The 20,291-nt window shown below is 37.1% G+C and overlaps 1 protein-coding gene across 1 annotated transcript in view; it reads left to right on the forward strand.

Annotated features, from left to right (window-relative positions):
- Positions 1 to 1,099: 1,099 nt before the first annotated feature.
- LOC120607798 (cytochrome P450 3A12-like) overlaps positions 1,100 to 20,291 on the forward strand; it is a gene marked incomplete at its 5' end in the record, with an annotated part of 29,245 nt that continues 10,053 nt past the window's right edge. The window contains 9 exon segments of the mRNA XM_039869504.1: positions 1,100 to 1,152; positions 3,606 to 3,705; positions 8,943 to 9,054; positions 9,314 to 9,404; positions 10,681 to 10,829; positions 17,881 to 17,955; positions 17,958 to 18,007; positions 18,999 to 19,005; positions 19,091 to 19,150. Of these exon segments, the coding sequence (XP_039725438.1) occupies positions 1,100 to 1,152; positions 3,606 to 3,705; positions 8,943 to 9,054; positions 9,314 to 9,404; positions 10,681 to 10,829; positions 17,881 to 17,955; positions 17,958 to 18,007; positions 18,999 to 19,005; positions 19,091 to 19,150 (697 nt within the window).

The raw sequence follows: 20,291 nt of genomic DNA on the forward strand, positions 1-20,291 counted from the left end.
AGAATTACTATATTAAATCACTAGAAAGGAGATTTGACAAAATTATTAAAAATTTAATTTTACCGAATGTAATGTATTAGGTGACACATGACTGTGAATTATGGTGTCCCTTTGTGGTTAATCCAACCCTGATACTTCACCCATGCCCTGATTCCTGGACAGAAGGTTATGAGCTCATGTCTGCGTGGCCAGCAGGCAAAGCCTTGCATATAGGCTGCTCTCTGCTTCAGATTTCCTTTCCCGCAGACCAGAGGCTTGTTGCTCAGATCCTAATTCTCCTGAGGTCTTCAGTGCCCCTATTAGTCTAAGTAGATCCCACACTATTTCCCCTCTGAAAAAGCAATGATTGTTTTCCACCTTTCTCAAATCAACTCTTTATAGATACGCCCCACAACCACATTTCTAGGACTTTCTTTTTCATAGTTAAAACGTCACAGATCATAGATGAAACAGCTACAGGAAGATTTACTTTTTAAGTTACAGAAGAAAAACTCAGAGAAAGTGTTTCAATTTGCTCTGCCCTCGTGGAGGATGCCATCTCCTTATCTTTTCTGTTCTGAGCTGGAAAACTGGAAGGCAAATTCACTTTGTCATTTAGTCATTCCACACTCAATATCTCACTCAACAAACATGCCTTAGACTTGTTTAATTCCGCTAGGCTAAAAGAGGTCACTGGTATCTTAAACTTACTAATTCTGTTAGAATTCTAGAGGTGGGTCATGAGATAAATGAAAAGAATCCTTAACCAGGAGATCAAAGAGTGCGCAGGTTATTCTTAGTGTCCCTCAATTTCAGAGACAACACATGCACATCAAAAACCCTTCAGAAAGACAAGCAGTTACTTAGTATCATAGACAAGGGGTAAGTGGTTCAGTATCTACACTACTTGGAGAAAATTCAAGACTGATTTTAATTCTCCGTTTCAACTATCTCCTCTGTTTTCCATCTGTTCTCCAAGACACCTCTGAATAAGGCTTCCGTCTATCTGCCAGTTCGAGACAGGAAGCCTGATTTCAAGAGAGTCAAGTAATTTTTGTCCCAATTAGAGGTAGGGTTTAGCACATTTGGAGTAATAATCTAATTTTGTTTCTCCTTGTAGGGTTTATGGGATTTTGACAGGAAATGTTTTAAAAAGTATGGAAATATGTGGGGGTGAGTATTCTGGAAACTTCTGCTGGACATACTTGCTGTTATGATGAAGCCCTCCTCCCTGCCACCCCAAACCCCTGCCCAGTTTGTGGATCACAGTCTCAGCCCAAAGCCTCTTGGGATGAAGCCACCTATTACAAAGCTTTTGGAAGCTTCCCCACCAGGAATCTGATAGGTCGCCAGGTGTCCGGTCTGCGATCTGAATCAAGCTGTAGAGTTGCAGGTTAACACTGCTCTCCAGACTTTGATGGCCTAGGGACTCCTAGCATCACTCTCTGTCCAGGGCCTCATTATCCCCTCTTCTCCATTTTCTCTTCCTTGGGTCACCTGTAATTGGATAAAATCCATGATTTCAGACCCTTCTAATATAAGCTCGTAAATGCATGTCATTCCCCCTTTCCCACACGATTCACTATTAATTAAAAGCCAAACATTTTTTAATTAAAATATGATTTACATGTCCTTTTGAAAAATGGTTGTGGGTTTAAGTAAACAGAATAGTAAACCAAGGTAAACAGAATAGTAAACCATTTCTGCTTTTTTACTTTCTCCACAGTGTGGAGTTTGTTACTTTTTAATTGTAAGCTAAGGCTTTTCAATAGAAATTTAGTTTATACAAGTATTGCTTATCTATTCTAGTATACTGATTTTATTTATGTTTATTTATTTATTTATTTTATTAATTTATTGGGGTAACATTGATTAATACAATTATATAATTTTCAGGTGTACATTATAATTTGACATCTATATATTCTATTGTGTGTTTACCACCCAAAGTTCAGTTTCCTTCAGCTACCATATATTTGATCCCATTTCCCCATTTCACCCTCCCTCTATCCCCCTATATTTGATCCCCTTTACCCTGTCTACCTCTCCCCTCCTCTCCCACCACCTACCCTGTGGTAACCACAAGTCCATTCTTTAAGTCCATGAGTCTCTGTTTGTCCTGTTCATTTGTTGCTTATAGGTTTATATCCCACATATAAGTGATATCATGTGATTTTCAACTTTTTGGTCTGTCTTATTTCGCTTAGCATGATTATCTCGAGGTCCATCCATGTTGTCGCAAAAGGCAGTATTTCATCTCTTCTTATGGCTGAGTAATAGTCCATTGTATATATGTAGCACAGCATCTTCATCCAATCATCTATCATAGGACACTTGGGTTGCTTCCATGTGAGATACAGGATATTTCTAAAGCACGCTGTTTCTTGGTGGGCTGATGGACTTGAGGATTTTGCAGAGTTACCTCAGGCAGTTGCAGTTGCTGTTTCTCTGTGGAGCATCCGGTATTTTAGTGAGAGCAGCGGGGGAGGTGTAGTGGGGTGCTTGTATGATAAAAGCAAGTGGGAGAAGGCTTTACCTCTCCACACTTCTCATCTTCTAAGTGCCACCTCAATAACTTATATCACTGCACTAAATGTACTCCACACCCACTTAAACCTTCTGAATTTTAGAACTTTTTTTTTTTGAAATGGGCAGCATTAAGTGCACTGGTTTTCTTCCATTTTTATGTGTGATTCCAAAACCATTTGAAATTCCTCTCCGAAGTCAGAGAATAGTTAAGTTTTGTGGAAAACTTTCCTTTTTGTTCTAGGTAATGCAAATGATTTATAGTAAAAAATAAAATATCAGAGGACAATATAATAAAACTTACATTTAAGCCATCAGGAGATCAAGCCAAATTAGGATGTATCATGTAGAAAGAGTCAGCTTTCTGTGGTACACATGTGGAAAGTGGGCTTACCCTGCTGCTAACATTGTCACCTACATGGAGCCTGAGGCTCACTGGGGATCCACATATACCTAAATATAAGTAATGAAAAGAAGAAAACTTTTAAATGAATTATACATGCTCCTCTGCATTTTTAAATTCCTTTTGTCCCTGTCTTTAAAATTTTCCTAATCTTGATTCTGTTCAGGACTTCTCTTTAATAGTTAAAATAATATTTCCTTTTAAGAAATTATAAACTAGTAAAATTTTAGAAAACAGGGCATATTCTTACTATATCTTTTAGGGCATTCTAAATCTTTTTTATTTGCAGACACATTTGTACATATTTGTTATCAGTATGTCTGCAATTTTCATCTAACATGAAGTCATGCATTTTTCAGGATTTTGCTATATTTTCAAAAGTATATTTTTCAGTGACTGAATGGGTGGACTCTATTTTTTTCCTGTTCTCAGATAATTTACTTGCCTTCAATGATTTAGTAACCTAACTTCCTTTTTGATAATGAAATATTTTAAACATACAAAAATTATGAAGAATGGTATAGGAAATACCATTTATATACCACCTAGACTCAACAAAGTTTCTAATGTTATTACTAACCATGATCTCTAGAAATATGAATTATGTAACATTGAATGAAAAGTCTGGACTTCCAGAGTGACCTCAGCTGCAGAAACTGGGTTGTTAAAATTAATTGGCTCTGTTTTCCCGATTCAGGTTCTATGATAATCGACAGCCCGTGTTGGCTATCACAGATCCAGACATGATCAAAACAGTACTAGTGAAAGAATGTTATTCTATGTTCACAAACTGGCGGGTAAGCATCTTTTTCTTCTTAATTTAAAATTTTATTTATTTATTTTTAATTGTTAATTTTTAAATAATGAAAGGTAAACAGGAAGTTACCAAAAAATATTTGGGGTGGGGGGGTCCCATAGCATGTACCCTTCATTCTGTTTCCCCCAATGGTAACACCTTATATAACTATAGTTATAATATCATAACAGGAAATTGACACTGGTACTACCCACAGAGCTTATTCAGATTTTATCAGTTTTATGGGCAGTCATTTGTATATGTGTGAGTGCTGCACTATAAAAATTTATCATATATGTAGATTTATGTAACTACCACCGCAATCAATATACGGAGCTGTCCCATCTCCTTAAAGCTTTCTCTTACTATTCTTTATAGTCACAGTGTGTAGTTTGTCCTTTCCTTTTTTCAGGGTTTTGGGCAGAGCAAACTTTTTTTAAATTTTATTTTGATGAAGCTCATTTATCAGTTTTTAAAATGGATGGTGTCTTTAATGCCAAATCTGAAAACTTTCCCCCTAGCTCTAGGTCCCGAATATTTCCTCCTATTTAAATGTTATATAGTTTTATGTTTTATATTTAAGTCTATGAACCATTTTGTGTTAATATTTGTATAAGGTGTGAGGTTTAGGTTAAGTTTCTTTTTTTAGTGTGTAGAATGATCCTCCCACCATTTTTTCCCAGAATTGTTTTAGCTATTCTATATCTTTTGCCTTTCAGACAAATTTCGAATAAGCTCATCTATGTTTATAAAAAAAAAACTGCTGAGATTTTTATAAGACTGAAATTAATCATAGAGATCTATTTGGAGAAAATCTATATTGTTACTAGGTCAAGTCTTTCAATCTATGAATATACTATATCATTTAGTTAGGTTTTCTTTACTTTCTTTCACCAATATTTTTTAGTTCTCAGTGTAGAAATCCTATACAGGTTTTGTTAAATTTACACCTTCTGTATTTCATTTTCTCTGGAGTGACTGTTGTAAATGGTATTGTGTTTTTACATATTCATTGTTATTATAGAAACGTGATTGATTTTTATACGTTGATCTTGTATTCTACAACCCTGCTGAGCTCATGTATCAGTTCTAGAGGTTTTCTTTTTATATTCCTTGAGATTTTCTGCATTGACAATCATGTCACTGAAAATAGGGGCACTTCTAATTTTTTCTTTCCAATCTGTATGCCTTTTATTTCTTCTTTTTCTTTTGTCATCTTACTGCACTAGCTAGGACTGCCAGAAAGGTGTTATATAAGAGTGGTGTGAATGGAGATTTTTGCCTTATTCCTGATCTTAGGGGGGAAGTATTCAGTCTTTCTCTGTTTTGAAATTTTTATAGATTTATTTTTGACAGATAAAAATGTATGTATTTAAGTATATAATGTGACATTTTGATATATGCATACATTATAAAATGATTCTCACAAATGAATTAACATATACATCACCTCTCATGGACAGCTTTTTATTTTTGGTGTGTGGTAAGAACACTAAGATCAATAGTCCTAGCAAATTTCAAGTATACAGTATATTATTATTGTCTATAGTCACCATGCTGTCTATTAGGTCTCCAGAACTTATTCATCTTATAACTAAAAATTTCTCTGTTACTATGAGTTTAACTATTTTTCTTTGGATTCCACATATAAGTGACATCATGTGATATTTTTCTGTGTCTGACTTAATTCAATTAGCGTGTTGTCTTTCAGGTTTATCCATGGTATCACAAAGGGTAGGATTTCCATTCTTTTAAAGCCTGAATTTAATTCTGGTTTACACACACACGCACGCACGCACACACACACTACATTTTCTTTATCCATTCATTATTGATAGGTCAGTACTTACAATTGCCATTTTAATAATCCAGATGTGTCATAGATTCCTTGTTCCTTCTTCCTCTCTTTCTTTGGAATTTTATATGTTCTAGTGTATACTTTGATTCCTTTCTCTTTCTCTTTTCCATAGGTTATTCTTTGTGATTACCATGAGGCTTATATAAAATATTTTACATATGTAATAGTCTATTTTAAGCTAAGAACAACTTAACTTTGTTCTTACTCAAAACTAAATGCTTTTACTGCCCCCCGTTTATGTTTTTAATGTCATTAACAAATTATTTGAGCTCTAGTTATTTTTAAATATTTTGTTTTTTAATCTTTACACTAAAGTCATAAGTGATTTGCACACCACTATTAAAATATTACTGTATTTTGAGTTTGGCTATATATTTACATTTACCAGTGAGTTTCTACTTTCACGTGATTTCATATTACTAGTTAGTGTCCTTTGTTTTCATCTTGAAATCTCCCTTTATCATTTCTTGTAAGGCAGTTCTAGTGTGATGAACTCTTTCCACTTTTATTTGTTTCAGAAGGACCACTTTGTTGGGTAAAGTGTTCTTGGTTTGTAATTTTTTTTTTTATTTAGCACGTTGAATATGTCATTCCACTGTCTTTTGGCCTTGAAGGATTCTGCCAAGAAATCTGCTGATTGCCTTATGAGCTCATATGTGATGAGCTCTTTTCTCTTGCTGCTTTCAAGATTCTCTCTTTGTCTGATTTTCAACAGTTTTATTATAATGTATCTTGGTAAGGTCTTTTTATTTTTTAATTTTTCCCCCCCTTTAATTCCCCCACCCCTTACTTCCACCTTTGACCTATGGATGTTGCCATTTTCCCCTTAAGAACTTGATGTCTGAAGGTGGGGCATTTCTTCCCACATGCTCGTGGTGTGCACCCGGAGCCTGGCACACCCGGGGGGCCTGGTCCGTGGCTCCACCTGGGGTGCAAACCCAGGACCTTCTGTGTGTAAAGCAGACATGCTAACCACTACACTATGGAGCCACCCCAATGGTGAGGTATTTTTAGATCAACCTATTGAGGACCTTAGAGGTTCATGTGCTAGGATTTCTATATATTTCTACAAATTGGAAAATTTCAGCAATTATTTTTAAAATAAACTTTCTGCCCCTTTGTCTCTCCTCCTTCTAGGATCCCCATAAAGCAAATATTGTTTCATTTGATGGTATCCCATAGGTCCTGTGGGCCTTCTTCATTGCTTTTCACTCTTTGTTTTTTTCCTACTATGACTGGATAATTTTAAATGATCTTTCTTTGGGTTCATTGACTCTTTTTATAGTTGACTGGGTCTGATCTTGGAGCTTTCTGTTGCATTTTTTAGTTTGGTCATTGTATTCCTCAGCTTTAAATTTTCTTTTGTTATTTTTACATTTTATATCTCTTTGTTGAAACTTTTTTTGGTAACTTTTTTCTGATTTTGTTAAATTTTTCAGGAATTAAATTTATTGAGGTAAAATCTATTAATAATAATGCACAGAAACCATTGCGAGACTACAGGGATCATGAAGAATTGGAGAACATGACACCAGACGGTCTTGTTAAATTTATTTTATCTGTGTTTCTTTAGCTCTCTGGGCTTCTTTAGAACAAGTATTTTAACTACCTTGTCAGGGCAATTTGTGATCTCCATTTCTTTGGGATCTGTTACTAGAAGTTTATTGTGTTCCTTTGGTGGTATCATGTTTCCTTGATTCTTTGTGCTTACTGTAGTCTTGCAATGGTATCTGTGCATTTAAAGAAGCAGTTACCTCTTGTAGACTTTATCAACTACCTTCAGTAAGGAAAAACCTTTACTTGTGGATCAGAGCACACTGGAGTGTGCCATGGCCCTCAGTCTAGTGGTGCTGGGTGCCAGTGTGTGATGGCTCCAGGTCTGGGTGGTAATGTTGGTCCAGTAGCTGGGTCCACAGTATCACCAACTATATGATCTTTGGCAGCAAGAGCTGTGGAGGGTTTATGGTGGTTGTAAGGGCTGTTAGGGTATTCAACAGCATCAACAGGTCCAGTGGTGAGGGACCGAGGCAGGCAGCAGTGATGGCAAGAGCTGGTGGTATGCAAATTTTAGGAAACCAACTGTAGGCACACATGTCCAATGGCAAGGAATAGGGCCAACTGTGAGCACAGAAGTAGCTTAGAGAAGGACACAGAAAAGCAGGGTCATTCCTGCCACATGGCTGATACTAGCAGTTACTTCTCTTCTTCTTTGTTCTTAGCTACTTCTAGATTTTTTATCTATGCCACCTGGTGCGTGTAGTGAAACCAAAGCAGGTCATTTGTGCTGTGCCCTGAAAGGCTGGGGGAAATTGTCACTCACCCTGTTGTTCTTTACTCAGCAAAGAGGAGTCTCTCAGGCTGTGGAGTTCCCTCTTGGCATTGAGCATTGTTGGCTTGACAAATGGGTTGATGCAGGCAAAATTAAACTCTTCTCCCTATTCACTTTATATAGTTATTTTCAGGTTTTTTGCTTTACTCTGTTGCTGATCTTCTTAAGTAAACTCCGGAGCTCTCCTAGAGCTATATTTGTTTGTGGATAGCTGTCTAATTGTTGTTTTTTTGTGGGATGATAGAGGCTAGAGTCTCCTACTCTAATATCTTGGTGATGTCCCTCCAGGTTTTCATTATTAAATGTGATGTTAGCTATAGGGGTTTTTTTTGTAGATGCATTTTAACAATTTGAGGAAATTCCCCTCTCTTCCTAGTTGGTGAGTTTATATCATGAATGTATATAGAGACACCTATTTTAAAACAAAATATAGTATTAGAAGATAAAACAGTCTCAAGCAGGTTGGCTTGATAAACCAGTCCCAAGCTGGTAAAGAAATGAAAGAGAAAAGGACTTAAATGTAATTGTATCTTTTTTTTTTCAGAAAGCAAATAGATTCCTTATAAGTATTAACTACTATTTTATAAAAAAAACAAAAATTACCATATGAAGCATCCCTTTTTCACGTTGCTCATGTTGGAGATATAAGTAAATATAGAACTGATCTGAGGCAACATACAGTTTGCCAAGGCTATCTGGCTGTCTGTCAGCAGCCCTTTCAGTTCTGCACAGCCCTGGAGGATATACTAGATCTTATTCCTATCTATTCCCGTGGAAGAGAAGTTCCCTACTATATGGATCATTTGCATTAAAAAAGAGATTGGAATACAAAGGCTGGATACCATATCAAGTGTCTGGGTGTGTCCTCCACCATCGCAGAACTCTAGACATTTAGGATAAGTATTTATCGAATATGTAGCATAGGGCCTGCTACCAAGTAGAGAGTCATTAAATATTTGTTGAATAATTGATGTCCATTTAACAAATATTATACAATCGTTGAGACCTCAAAACTTATGGAGGGCAAAATGTCTTTTGCTTTTAACTCTAGTCTGCTAGTCCACTAGGATTTATGAAAAGTGCCATCTCCCTCTCTGAGGATGAAACTTGGAAGAGAATACGAACATTGCTGTCTCCAACCTTTACCACTGGAAAGCTCAAAGAGTTAAGAAAATAAAGATGTTTAATTAGAAACTCAAAAAAAAAGCATCTGGGGATAGGTAGAAAATAAAACAGTTTCTTCCCAAGAGGTAGCTTGCTGAATTTGAGCTTCTCAAAAACGGTCTTGTATTTTCTGTCCTAAAAGTGACATTATAAGATTCATTATAAAATGTCACTCGCTGCTGCATGCTTGTGAAATCCAGGTCCTTCCAGGACTTGAATCTTGGCATTTAACTTCAAGTGCCGTTATACTTTGTGTCTAGATGTTCCCCATCCTTAGCCACTATGGAGATGTGTTGGTGAGAAACCTGAGGAAGGAAGCAGAGAAAGGCAAGCCCATCTCCTTGAAAGAGTAAGTAGTGATGCAGCTGCTGGGTTCTGAGCTCTGTCATGAGATCTTCAAGCTGCCTGCCACAGAGCTGAAAGTCCCACTGTCTACTTACTCTAATGACTAAACAGAAATAGATGTGTAGTATTACAATGCCAGTGGGCCACCTAAGAAGAGATGACTCACCAAAAAAAGCAGGACAGCCAGTAGAGAAATGTCTTCTGTGTACATGAGCCAGGATTCATTTTTCTGCATAATTGTCACCTTGGATATTCTGGAAGACAAAAAATACACAGTTTAAGAAGAAATGTAATCATACCAAAATTTTTAATATAGAGCAGGGGAAGTAACTTGGCACATATTGGTGGGCAGTGGCTGGGGCAGGAAAGTTACAATGTAGAACTTGGAGCCGCTTAAACTCCTTCATGATTTTGCTGGGGATACCAGCAAAATATGAAACAGTAAATCTTACCACCACTTCTCCTTTCTTTAGTCTCAAAAAAGAGAATGTCCTGTGCAGACTCTGGGTAAGGTGATCATATCATTTCTTGTCTAAACTAAGATGTTTTTCAGTTATGCAGGAAAAACAGATGTAAATTGAGAAAACTGGGAACACATGATCACCGACCTATGGGATTCCTCCAAATCAACTGTGGAGGACTTTACTATTTTTTTAAAAGTAGGAACATTCTTAGTTCTCACATTTTACAGAAATGAGTTTGCCCTCACAGGAACCTCAAATCCCTGGAGTTTGAGGAGAGTGGGTCTTTCAGGAGCCATGGCGGGGATGTGGAGAAAGAAGGATGGCGTTGCTGGCAACTGCTGGCAACTCAGAAGAGGGTGCTGCTGTTCTGTAATGTGCTGAAGAGCAATCAGCTCTGAGCATAGACACTCTGGGGAGGCAAGACCCAGATCAATGTCACGTTTCTTGACTCCACTAGGAAGAGTTCGTTTTGTCCTGCTCAAATACAAAAGAGCTACTGTTGCCCACACTACTGTCATTTGTCTAACTATGGGTCTCCATCCCTCTGTGACTGATCTCCTTGTGCTTGCAAGTGGGTCTATCTTGCCTCCATGTCCGCATCACCCCAGCACAGGGCCAGCCATATCCCTGGCACTTCATGAGTTAGTGTGACAGGGTGTGATCAGATGATCCAGCAGATGGTTTTGAAAGTGTGTGGCTCTTTACATGTCTTTGCCTGAGCATATGCGTTTACATGCTTTTCTTGTTCCATCTGTTGGATAAGGAGAGCAAAGTTGTGCTGATTTTAATTTTCCTTGTCTTTCTTTTTCTACTCAGCATCTTTGGGGCATACAGCATGGATGTGATTACGAGCACATCTTTTGGAGTGAACATTGATTCTCTCAACAACCTACAAGATCCCTTTGTGGAAAATATCAAGGTGCTGTTAAAATTTCATTTCTTTGACCCATTCATTCTCTTAATAAGTACGTAGATTACTATATTTTTCTTTCTCCCTCCCTCCCTCCATTCATCTTTCTTCCTCTTTCCTTCTTCCTTCTTTCCTTCTTTCCTTCTTCCTTCTTTCCTTCTCGTTTTCTTTCTTTCTTTCTTTCTTTCTTTCTTTCTTTCTTTCTTTCTTTCTTTCTTTCTTTCTTTCTTTCTTTCTGTCTGTCTGTCTGTCTTTCTGTCTTCTTGTCTGTCTGTCTTCTTCTGTCTTTCTTTCTTTCTGTCTTTCTGTCTGTCTTCTTGTCTTTTTCTTTCTTTCTGTCTTTCTGTCTTTCTTTCTTTTTCTCTCTTTCTTTCTTTCTGTCTGTCTGTCTGTCTATCTGTCTGTCTTTCTTTCTTTTTATAAAAGCTTATTGAGACATCATTCTCATAGTACATAATTCATTCATTTAAAATGTACAATTTAATCTTTTTTAAAACCTAGTGTCCATTGACAGATAAATGGATAAAGAAAATAAATAGACCCCCCACCCGCCCCGCACACACAATGGTAATTCTATGGCTATTCTAGTGGGTATCAAGTGGTATCTCTCGTGGTTTTGATTTGCATTACTCTAAGACTAATGATGTTGAGCAACTTTTTATATATCAGTTGGCCATCTTTATAACTTCTTTAGATAAATGTCTATTCAAATTCTTTGCCCACGTATAGTTGGGTTGTTTGTCTTTTTGTTGTTGCATTGTAAGAGTTCTTGACAAAGTCTACATAAAAATTCTTCATCAGATATATGATCTGAAAAGTTTTTCTCACTCTGTAGATGTCTTTTCAATTTCTTGATAGTATTTTTTAAAGGACACATTTTTAATTCTGATGATGTACAATTTATATATTTTTCCTTATTGCCTCTGCTTTTGATGTCATTTATAAGAATCCATAGCCAAATCTGTCATGAATAATTACTCCTTGGGTTTCTCCTAACAGTATAGAGTTTTAGTGTTTGTTTTTAGTTCTTTGATTCATTTTAGTACTGTTTTTGTCTATGATGTAGGTAGGAGTCCAACTTCATTCTTTTGCATGTGGCTATCCAGTTGTCCCAGCACCATTTATTGGAAAGGCCATTTTTCCCCATTGAATGGTCTTTGAACCCTTTTCAAAATTTAGGTGACTATGTGCACATGGGTTTATTTCTGGACTCTAAATTGTAATCCATCGATCTATTTATCTGTCCTTATGCCAGTACCACATTGCCTTGTTTATTATAGATTTGTGTAAGTTTTAAAATCGGAAAATGTGAATTCTACAACTTTAATCCTATTTTTTTCAGATTTGTTTTGGCTATTCTGAGTCACTTTCAATTTCATAAGAATTTTAACTTTAGCTTGTCAGTTTCAACAAAGAAGCCAGCTAGAATTCTTATAGAGAATGCATTAAATCTGTAGATTGATTTGGGGAGTATTGCTTTCTTGACAATATTAAGTTTTCTGATCCAAGAACATGAATGTTTTCCACTTACTTAGATTTTAAAAAATTTTTATATTTTTATTTTTTAATTATAGTTGACATACAATATTATATTAATTTCAGGTATAAAACACAGTGATTAGACATTTATATGACTTATGAAGTGGTCGTCCTGATAAATCCCACAACCATCTGACACCATTTATAGTTATTACAATACTACTGACTATATTCCCCACGTTATACTCTATATCCCCATGACTATTTTGTGATTACCAATTTGTACCTCTTAATCCCTTATTCACCCATCCACCACCTTCCAGTTGGACAACCTTCAAAATGCTTTCTGTAAACATGAGTTTCTTTCTGTTGTTCACTTGTTTTATCCTATTCTTTAGATTCCACATATGACATTTGTCTTTCTCTGTCTGACTTACTCCACTCAGCACAATACCTTCAAGGTCCATTCGTGTTGTTGCAGATGGCAAAATTTCCTTTTTTATGGCTGAGTAACCTTCCATTATATATATATGTACCATTTTTTTTTATCCATTCATCTATTGATGGACACCTAAGTGATCTCCATATCTTGATTATTGTAAATAATGCTGCAATGAACATATGGATTCACATGTCCTTTCAAAGTAGTGATTTGAGTTTCCTCAAATAAATACCCAGAATTGGGATTACTGGGTCCTTCTTTGTCTTTTCCAATAGACTTTGTTTTAAATTCTATTTTGTCTTGTATAAATATTGCTACCTAGTTTTTTTGTTTGTTTCCATTTTCATAAAACATCTTTTTTTCATCCCTTTACTCTCAGTCTGTGCGTGTATTTCAGTCTGAAGTAAGTCTCTTGTAGGCAACATATATAAGGATCTTGTTTCTTATCCATTAAGCCACCCTATCTTTTGATTGGAGCATTTAACTCATTTACATTTAAAGTAATTGTTGCTGGTTATGTAGTTATTGCCATTTTATTATTCATATTTTTCCTTTTTTTTTCTTTTTCTTTCTTCTTAAAGAAATCCCACCAATATTTCTATAATATTGGTTTGGTGTTGATGAACTCCTTTAGCTTTTTCTTATCTGTGAAGCTTTTTATCTGTCCTTCAATTCTGAATGATATCTTTGCTGGGTAGAGTAATCGTGGTTGTAGGTCCTTTTCTTCTATTACTCTGACTATTTCCTGCCAGTTCTTCTGGCCTGCAGAGTATCTATTGAAAAATCAGCTGACAGTCTTATGGGACCTCCCTTGTAGGTAACTAACTGCCTTTCTTCCTCTGCTTTTAAGATACTTTGTCTTTAACCTCTGGCATTTAAATTATGGTGTGCTTTGGTGTGGGCCTTTTTGGGTTCACCTTGTTTGGGATTCTCTGTGTTTCTTGGGTTTGTATATCTATTTCTTTCACCAATTAGGAAAGTTTTCAGTCATTATTTCCTGAAATAGGTTTTCAATTCTTTGCTCTCTCTCTTGTCATTCTGGTATCCCAATGATGCTAATGTTGGTATGCTTGATGCTATCCCAGAAGCCCCTTAAACTAAACTCATTTTTTTTTTTGGATTCTTTTTTCTTATTGTTTTGACTGGCTGTTTTCTGCCAATCACTGATATGATCCTCTGCTTCATCTAATCTACTGTTAATTCCTCCTAAAGTATTCTTCATTTCTATTATTCTTCATTTCTGACCGGTTCTTTTTTATGTTTTCTGTCTCTACTTTTATGTTTTCTATCTCTTCGTTAAAGTTCTCACTGAGTTCCTCTACTCTTTTCCTAAATTCATTGAACTTCTTTATAACAAACTCTGCATCTGTTAGATTGTCTCCATTGTGTTTAGTACTTTTTCTAGAGCTTTGTTCTATTCTTTCATTTGGGACATATTTCTTTGTCTCCCTATCTTGGCTGCCTCCCTGTGTTTGTTTTTATGTGTTAGGTAGGACTGCCAGTCTTAGTAGAGGGGCCTTATATAATAGGTGTCTTGTGGGGCTCAGTGGCACAGTCTCCCTGGTCACCTGAGTTTGGTGCTCCAGGTATGTCCCTTTTATGGATTGTGTGTGCCCTCCTATTATAGTTGAGCTTTGATTGCTGGTTGCTTGTCAGTGAGAGGGATTTACCCTCAGGCTGATTGGTTGTAATGACTGGCCATGACCAGTGGGGGAGCTGTTGTGCAGGGGCTGACCCTACAGAGCAAGATTCGTTTTAGCAGGGCTCTAGTGCCTACCCTGTCTGCCCTTTGTGTGTATCATCCTCAGATGTGACACTGAGTGGTGCTCCAGCTCACCAAAGCTGGGCACTGGGTGAACAGGCCAGGGACGCCTGGGAGGGGCCCTGCTGTAGGCCAAGTTTAGATACAGCCTGTGCCCTGTCCAGGGCCACCTGGCGTGAGCCACCAAGCGATCCAAAGATGGCCGCCACTCATGCTGCGCTTGGAATTGCCTGGAGAGGCCAAGCTGCAAACTGAGGCTGGCTGCCGCTAATGCCAGATTTCGGCTGCTCGGCAAGAGGTATAGATATGCTAAGGACAGATGCTGCTTGCGAATCTTTGAAAGATTTTAGGAAAGTTTACAGCTTGAGCCAAGAGAGGCCACTTGCATGGAAAAGCTACTGGAAGCAGTTTGGGTGGGCATGCATGTTGGGAGGTGCGGGGTCTCAGACAATCACCAGAGTAGGGCAAACAGTGTTAGCTAAGTTGATCGAGACTCAGATATGGTGGCCACCTGGTCTGCAAATTAGGCGGGGGAGAGCTCAACAAAAGAACAATACCCTCTGCCAGGACTTCTGTCTGGGAGAAAGCTGCCCCTCTAGTCCTTGCTCTGAAGCCAGACAATTTGGTATCTGCCCATATGGCCCTGGCACCTTTCAAGCTATTGATCCCGTGCTGGATCTCAGAGCAAGTGAGTCTGTCACTGAGTTCATGTAGAGCCCTTTAAGAGGAGAACCTTGGACTCCTCCAGCACGTCGTCTCACTCAGCCCCAGTCTCTGCTGGTTTTCATACTCAGAAGTTGTGGGGACTTCTCTTTCCAGGGCTGGAACCCTGGGCCTGGGAGCCCTCACTTTTCCAGGGGAAACTCTAGCTGAGATATTTTTCCCGATTCTCAACTGCCATACGCGGGTGTAGGACCAGCCTGTTTCGCATCTTTGTCACTCTTAACAGTCTTGAAGTGGCCTCTCCTCTGGGTTCCTAGTCAGAGGACTTTTGTTCAGGTGACTCCCAATGATGGCTATTCTGTAGTTTAGTTGTACCTTTAATGTGGTCATGGGAGGAGGCAAGCACGGTGTTTACGTACTCCACCATCTTAACCAGAATTCTCTATTTACTTGGATTTTAAAAATTTCTTTCAACAATATTTTGTAGTTTTCAGAGTATAAGTTTGCGCTTCTTTTGTTAAATTTATTTCTAAGTATTCTATTCTTCTCGATGTTATCATAAATAGAACTATTTTCTTAATCTCAGTTTTGGATTGTTTATTATAGTTTATAGAAATACAATTGATTTTATTATTACAGTTTTTATTAAATTTATTGGGGCGACATTGGTTAATAAAATTATGTAGATTTCAAACGTGCAATTCAATTGTACATTGTCTGCATATTGCATTGTGTGTTCACCACCCAAAGTCAAATCTCTTTCTATCACATAGTATTGACCTCCTTTACCTACCTTTACTGACCTACTTTACCTACCTGCCCCCTCTCTCCTTTACCTCTGGTAACCATTAATCTGTAATACAATTGATTTTGTATATTGCTCTTGTACCTTGAAATCCTATTGAACTTGTTTATTAGTCCTAATAGATTTTTAGTGGATTTCTTAGGATTTCCTATATGCAAAGTACGTTATCTGATAATAGAGACGGTTTACTCCTTCATTTCATATATCAATACCTTTTATTTCTATTTCTTGTCTGCACCCCCTGGCTAGAACCTCTAGTATAATGTAAATAGAAGTGGTAAGAGAGGCATCTTTGTCTTGTTCCTAAACTTAGGAGAAAGGGTCCAGTCTTTCACTATTAAGTAGTGTTAGCTATGGGTTTTTCACAGATGCCATTTATCAGATTGAGGAAATTCCCTTCTATTCTTATTTCACTGAGTTTTTTTTTTTTAATCACAAAAGGTATTAGATTGTGGTAAATGCCTTTTCTGCTTCTGTTGAGGTGATCATATGGTTTTTGTTTTTTATTCTATTAATATGGCATGTTATGCAACCTTGTATTTTTGGAATACACCCTATTTGGTAATGGTATATACTTGGTTATGGTATATGTTTCTTGATTGAGTTTGTTAGTATTTTGTTGCAGATTTGTACATTCACAGTTATAAGATATGTTGGTGTGTGGCTTTCTTTTCATGTGTAATATTTGTTTGGCTTTAGTATCAGGGTAATACTGGCCTTGTAGAATGAGTTAGGAAGTGTCCCCTCCTCTTCTATTTTTTTGAAAAGTTTGTGAAAAATTGACAGTCATTCGTCTTTAAATATTTGGTAGACTTCACCATCGATACTATCAGACCTGAGGTTTTTGTGTGGGTATTTTCTAAATTAGTAATTTAATCTCACTCATTATGGTATTTTCAGATTGTCTATTTCTTTCTAGGCATTAGCACCTGGTATTCCTAGGTGGTCTCCATCCAAGTACTAACCAGGCCTGACCCTGATGAGCTTCCGAGATCAGACGAGATCAGTCACGTTTAGGGTGCCATGGCTGTAGACTCTTTTATTTTTTTAATGTCAGTAGTCATCTCACCTCTTTCATTTCTGATGCTAGTCATTTGAATGTTCTCTTCTTTTTTCTTGCTGAATTTAGCTACATGTCTTCAAATAATAATCTCGTGATTTCATTGATTTTTCTCTACTGCTTTTTATTCTTTATTTTATTAGTTTCTTCTCTTATCAGTATTTTTTTCCATCTGCTAGGTTTTGATTTTGTTTGTTATTCCTTTTTCAGTGTGGTAAGGGAGAAAATGTGGTTATTGATTCAAAATCTTTGTTCTTTTTGGATATAGACATTTGTAGCCATACAGTTCTCTCTGAGCACTGTTTTTGCTACACTCATAAATTTTGATATGTCATGTCTTCCTTTTTATTCATCTCAAAGTAATTCCTAATTGCCCTTTTGATTTTTTTCTATGACTCATTGGTTATTTTGATTTCTTCTATGACCCATTGGTTATTGGTTATTAAGTTCCTTTGTGAGTTTCCCAATTTTCTTACTGCTATTAATTTCTAATTTAATTACATTGTGGTTGAAAGACATACACTGTATTATTCTTATCTTGATTACTATTTCTCGTACAGAAAGATCAATTAAAATAGCAGACTCTGGTGTCTGGTTTATCCAAAAACACTCTAGCCTAATAGATAAAAAGATTAAGCAGTTTAGGAATATAATCCAGTTCTTTTGGTCACCCCAACAACGAGGAAGGAGCCACTGAACCGACTGCTATAATGTGGACAGGTATGTGTGGACTTGCCCTTGCTCAGCCATGGGTTTGGAAGTCTGAGCAAAGGTCATAGAGGGAATGGCTCCTGATGAGAAGCCTGGTGTGTTTTACTCTTCTGATTGCTAAAGAAAATAATAATTTCTTCAGGTACAATTTGTATTTTCATTGCTCTTTTCTTTTTCCTTACAGTACTCTTTCCATTCCTTAACCGGGTTTTTGAAAGATTAAATATAATTCTGTTTCCAAAAAAAGTTACTGATTTTTTCAAAAAACTGTAAAAAACATGAAAGAACATCACCTCCAAGAAAAACAAAAGGTAAAATATGGTGACAATTATATGAGTGTTTGTTTTTCGATAATTTATTGAGTTGTATATACACGATTTGTGCACTTCTCTTTCGTTTTTAAAGGTAGATAGAGACTCTAGAGTTTAGAGCGGAAGAGTTATAACATTTTATGGGGAATGAAGAAGTTGGAGGTTGAGAAAGGAAATAAGAAAATTAGTCAGAAAGACAAGGTTTAAAATGTCATAATAGACACAATGATTAATATGTCACTGCATGAATATTGTTCAGATAAAGTTTACCTCTTACTTCAATAAATGGTTAAAGTATAAAAATTACTGTTTAAAAATTATTTTCCTGGTACTATAATTCCTTTAATCTTAAATTGGCAAAGAATCACTTCGATTCCAAGTCTCTTATTTTATATATTTTGCCATGGAAGTTCCAATGAGGCACTTGATGAAGTATAGTCTATGTTAAAATGCAGCCCACCCAGAGGTTGGAGAGGGCAGGAGTTTTCTCTGGACATTGAGGCAGCAGCTGGCTAACCCAGCTTTGCCTTCCTGAAGACTAGTGGCTAGCACAAAATAGTCCGAAGGTCAGGGGAACAGGGCTGGTAACCTAGGATTGCACTGAAGGTTAGGCAGAATTCTGTGAGGGTGGGACATTTAAAGCTTCTCACAGAAAAGCTGCTGATAAACTGCAAATTTCAGGGGATTCAGCTAAGCGGCCATTTGTTAAGAATTAAGGACTGAGAATAAAATGGATAAAGTCCAGGACTTCCTCCTGAGCAAGCAGGAGTGGCAGGAAAGGGAGCAGGCAAGTCTTTGGCCGAGAAGCCGTGTTCAAATCCAGAAATGTTGAAGATCAGAGACAGTGAGGACCAAAGAGCATCGGACATGATGGCTGGATTTCTCTTAGAGAAACATCCTGCTCTCCAAGATTTGTAGATGGAGGTTTTGTTCACTGATGACCCAGGGGACACTAGTGAGACTTCTGGACTTAAAGGGGCCATATTCTCAGGGAAGAGGTTAAATGTGGCAGTCCTAATTTATTTCCAACTTCACAAGTGACTTTCTATCATTCAAATTTCTCCTTCTGCTTCCAACACTGAGTGGATTTTCTTCAGCTGATGATTAACTCCCAGAATTCCGAAGAAACAGACTCTCATAAAGGTAACCAAGACATTCTTCAGAGGGCCAGTGGTAGGGGGCAGTTCTGAAAATGTGCAGGAAGATTTTTAGGCAGATAAGAATTTCTGCCAAATTGAGGAAAGGCACATGTTCAGATATAGATGGTAGCCAGTGGCACTTTCTAGAAGCTTGCAGACATGACTTTCTTTGTTCAAAGCTTGAAGGGCAAGCATAAACAAGTATTTTATGCCCAGAAGTCGGTCAGTGGTCTTTGGATCACCTACATCAGAACCTCTGAGGAGCTTGTTTCCAGTGTCCATACTCTGGCTTCATCCAGCCTCACTGAATCAGAACCTCTGCCTGGAAATTTGCATGAAGGCTGCATGAAGGCACATTGCCACAGCATGGGTGACCTTAATGTGGAACACTGGTTGAAACTGTGGTCACTAGCTTAATCTACTGTAAAATTTTGTTTTTCTTTTGCAATTAGTAAGTAACTTGTGGGGAAGCCTTTGAGACTAAGTAAATATTCTGTTCCTCTTCAAACTCACCTACTAGTTTTTATCATTTATGGATGGTTTTTGACTGAAATCATTATTACTGTGATGGTTGCAAATGAATGACTTTCTAATTCCATCATTTCTTCTACATTTATGAATTGATTTTCCATTATAAGGGAGAGATTTCCATTCTTCTCCAATTATTTATTTCTTTTGTATATCAATGTGACCTCATATATTACAAATTACTCTTTTAAATCATTTTTTTTTTAGTTGATGGTCAAATTCTCTCAGGTTTGTCCACTGGAGCATTTTCAAGTAGGCCGTGGGGTTCCCTTTTCTCTTTCTTTTTCATTTTTTCATTTTTTCAATACACTATTTTTTAGAGCAGTTTTAAGTTCACAGCAAAATTGTGGAGAAGAGACAGAGATATCCCATATACCCCACACCCCAACCTATACTCAAGCCTCCCCAAAATCAAAATCCCTCACAGGTGTGGATCATTTGTTACAATCAGTGAACCTACATTGACACATCATTATCACTCAAAGTTCTTAGTTTACATTAGGGTCCATTCTTCATGTTGTCCATTCTATGGGTTTTAAGAAATGTGTAATGACATCTATCTGCCATTATAATATACAGAGTGTCCTGTATTCTTTTCACCTATCAGTTTGTGTGCA

The sequence above is a fragment of the Pteropus medius genome, unplaced genomic scaffold (assembly GCF_902729225.1).
Source record: "Pteropus medius unplaced genomic scaffold, Ma_sr-lr_union100, whole genome shotgun sequence".
NCBI lineage: Eukaryota > Metazoa > Chordata > Mammalia > Chiroptera > Pteropodidae > Pteropus > Pteropus medius.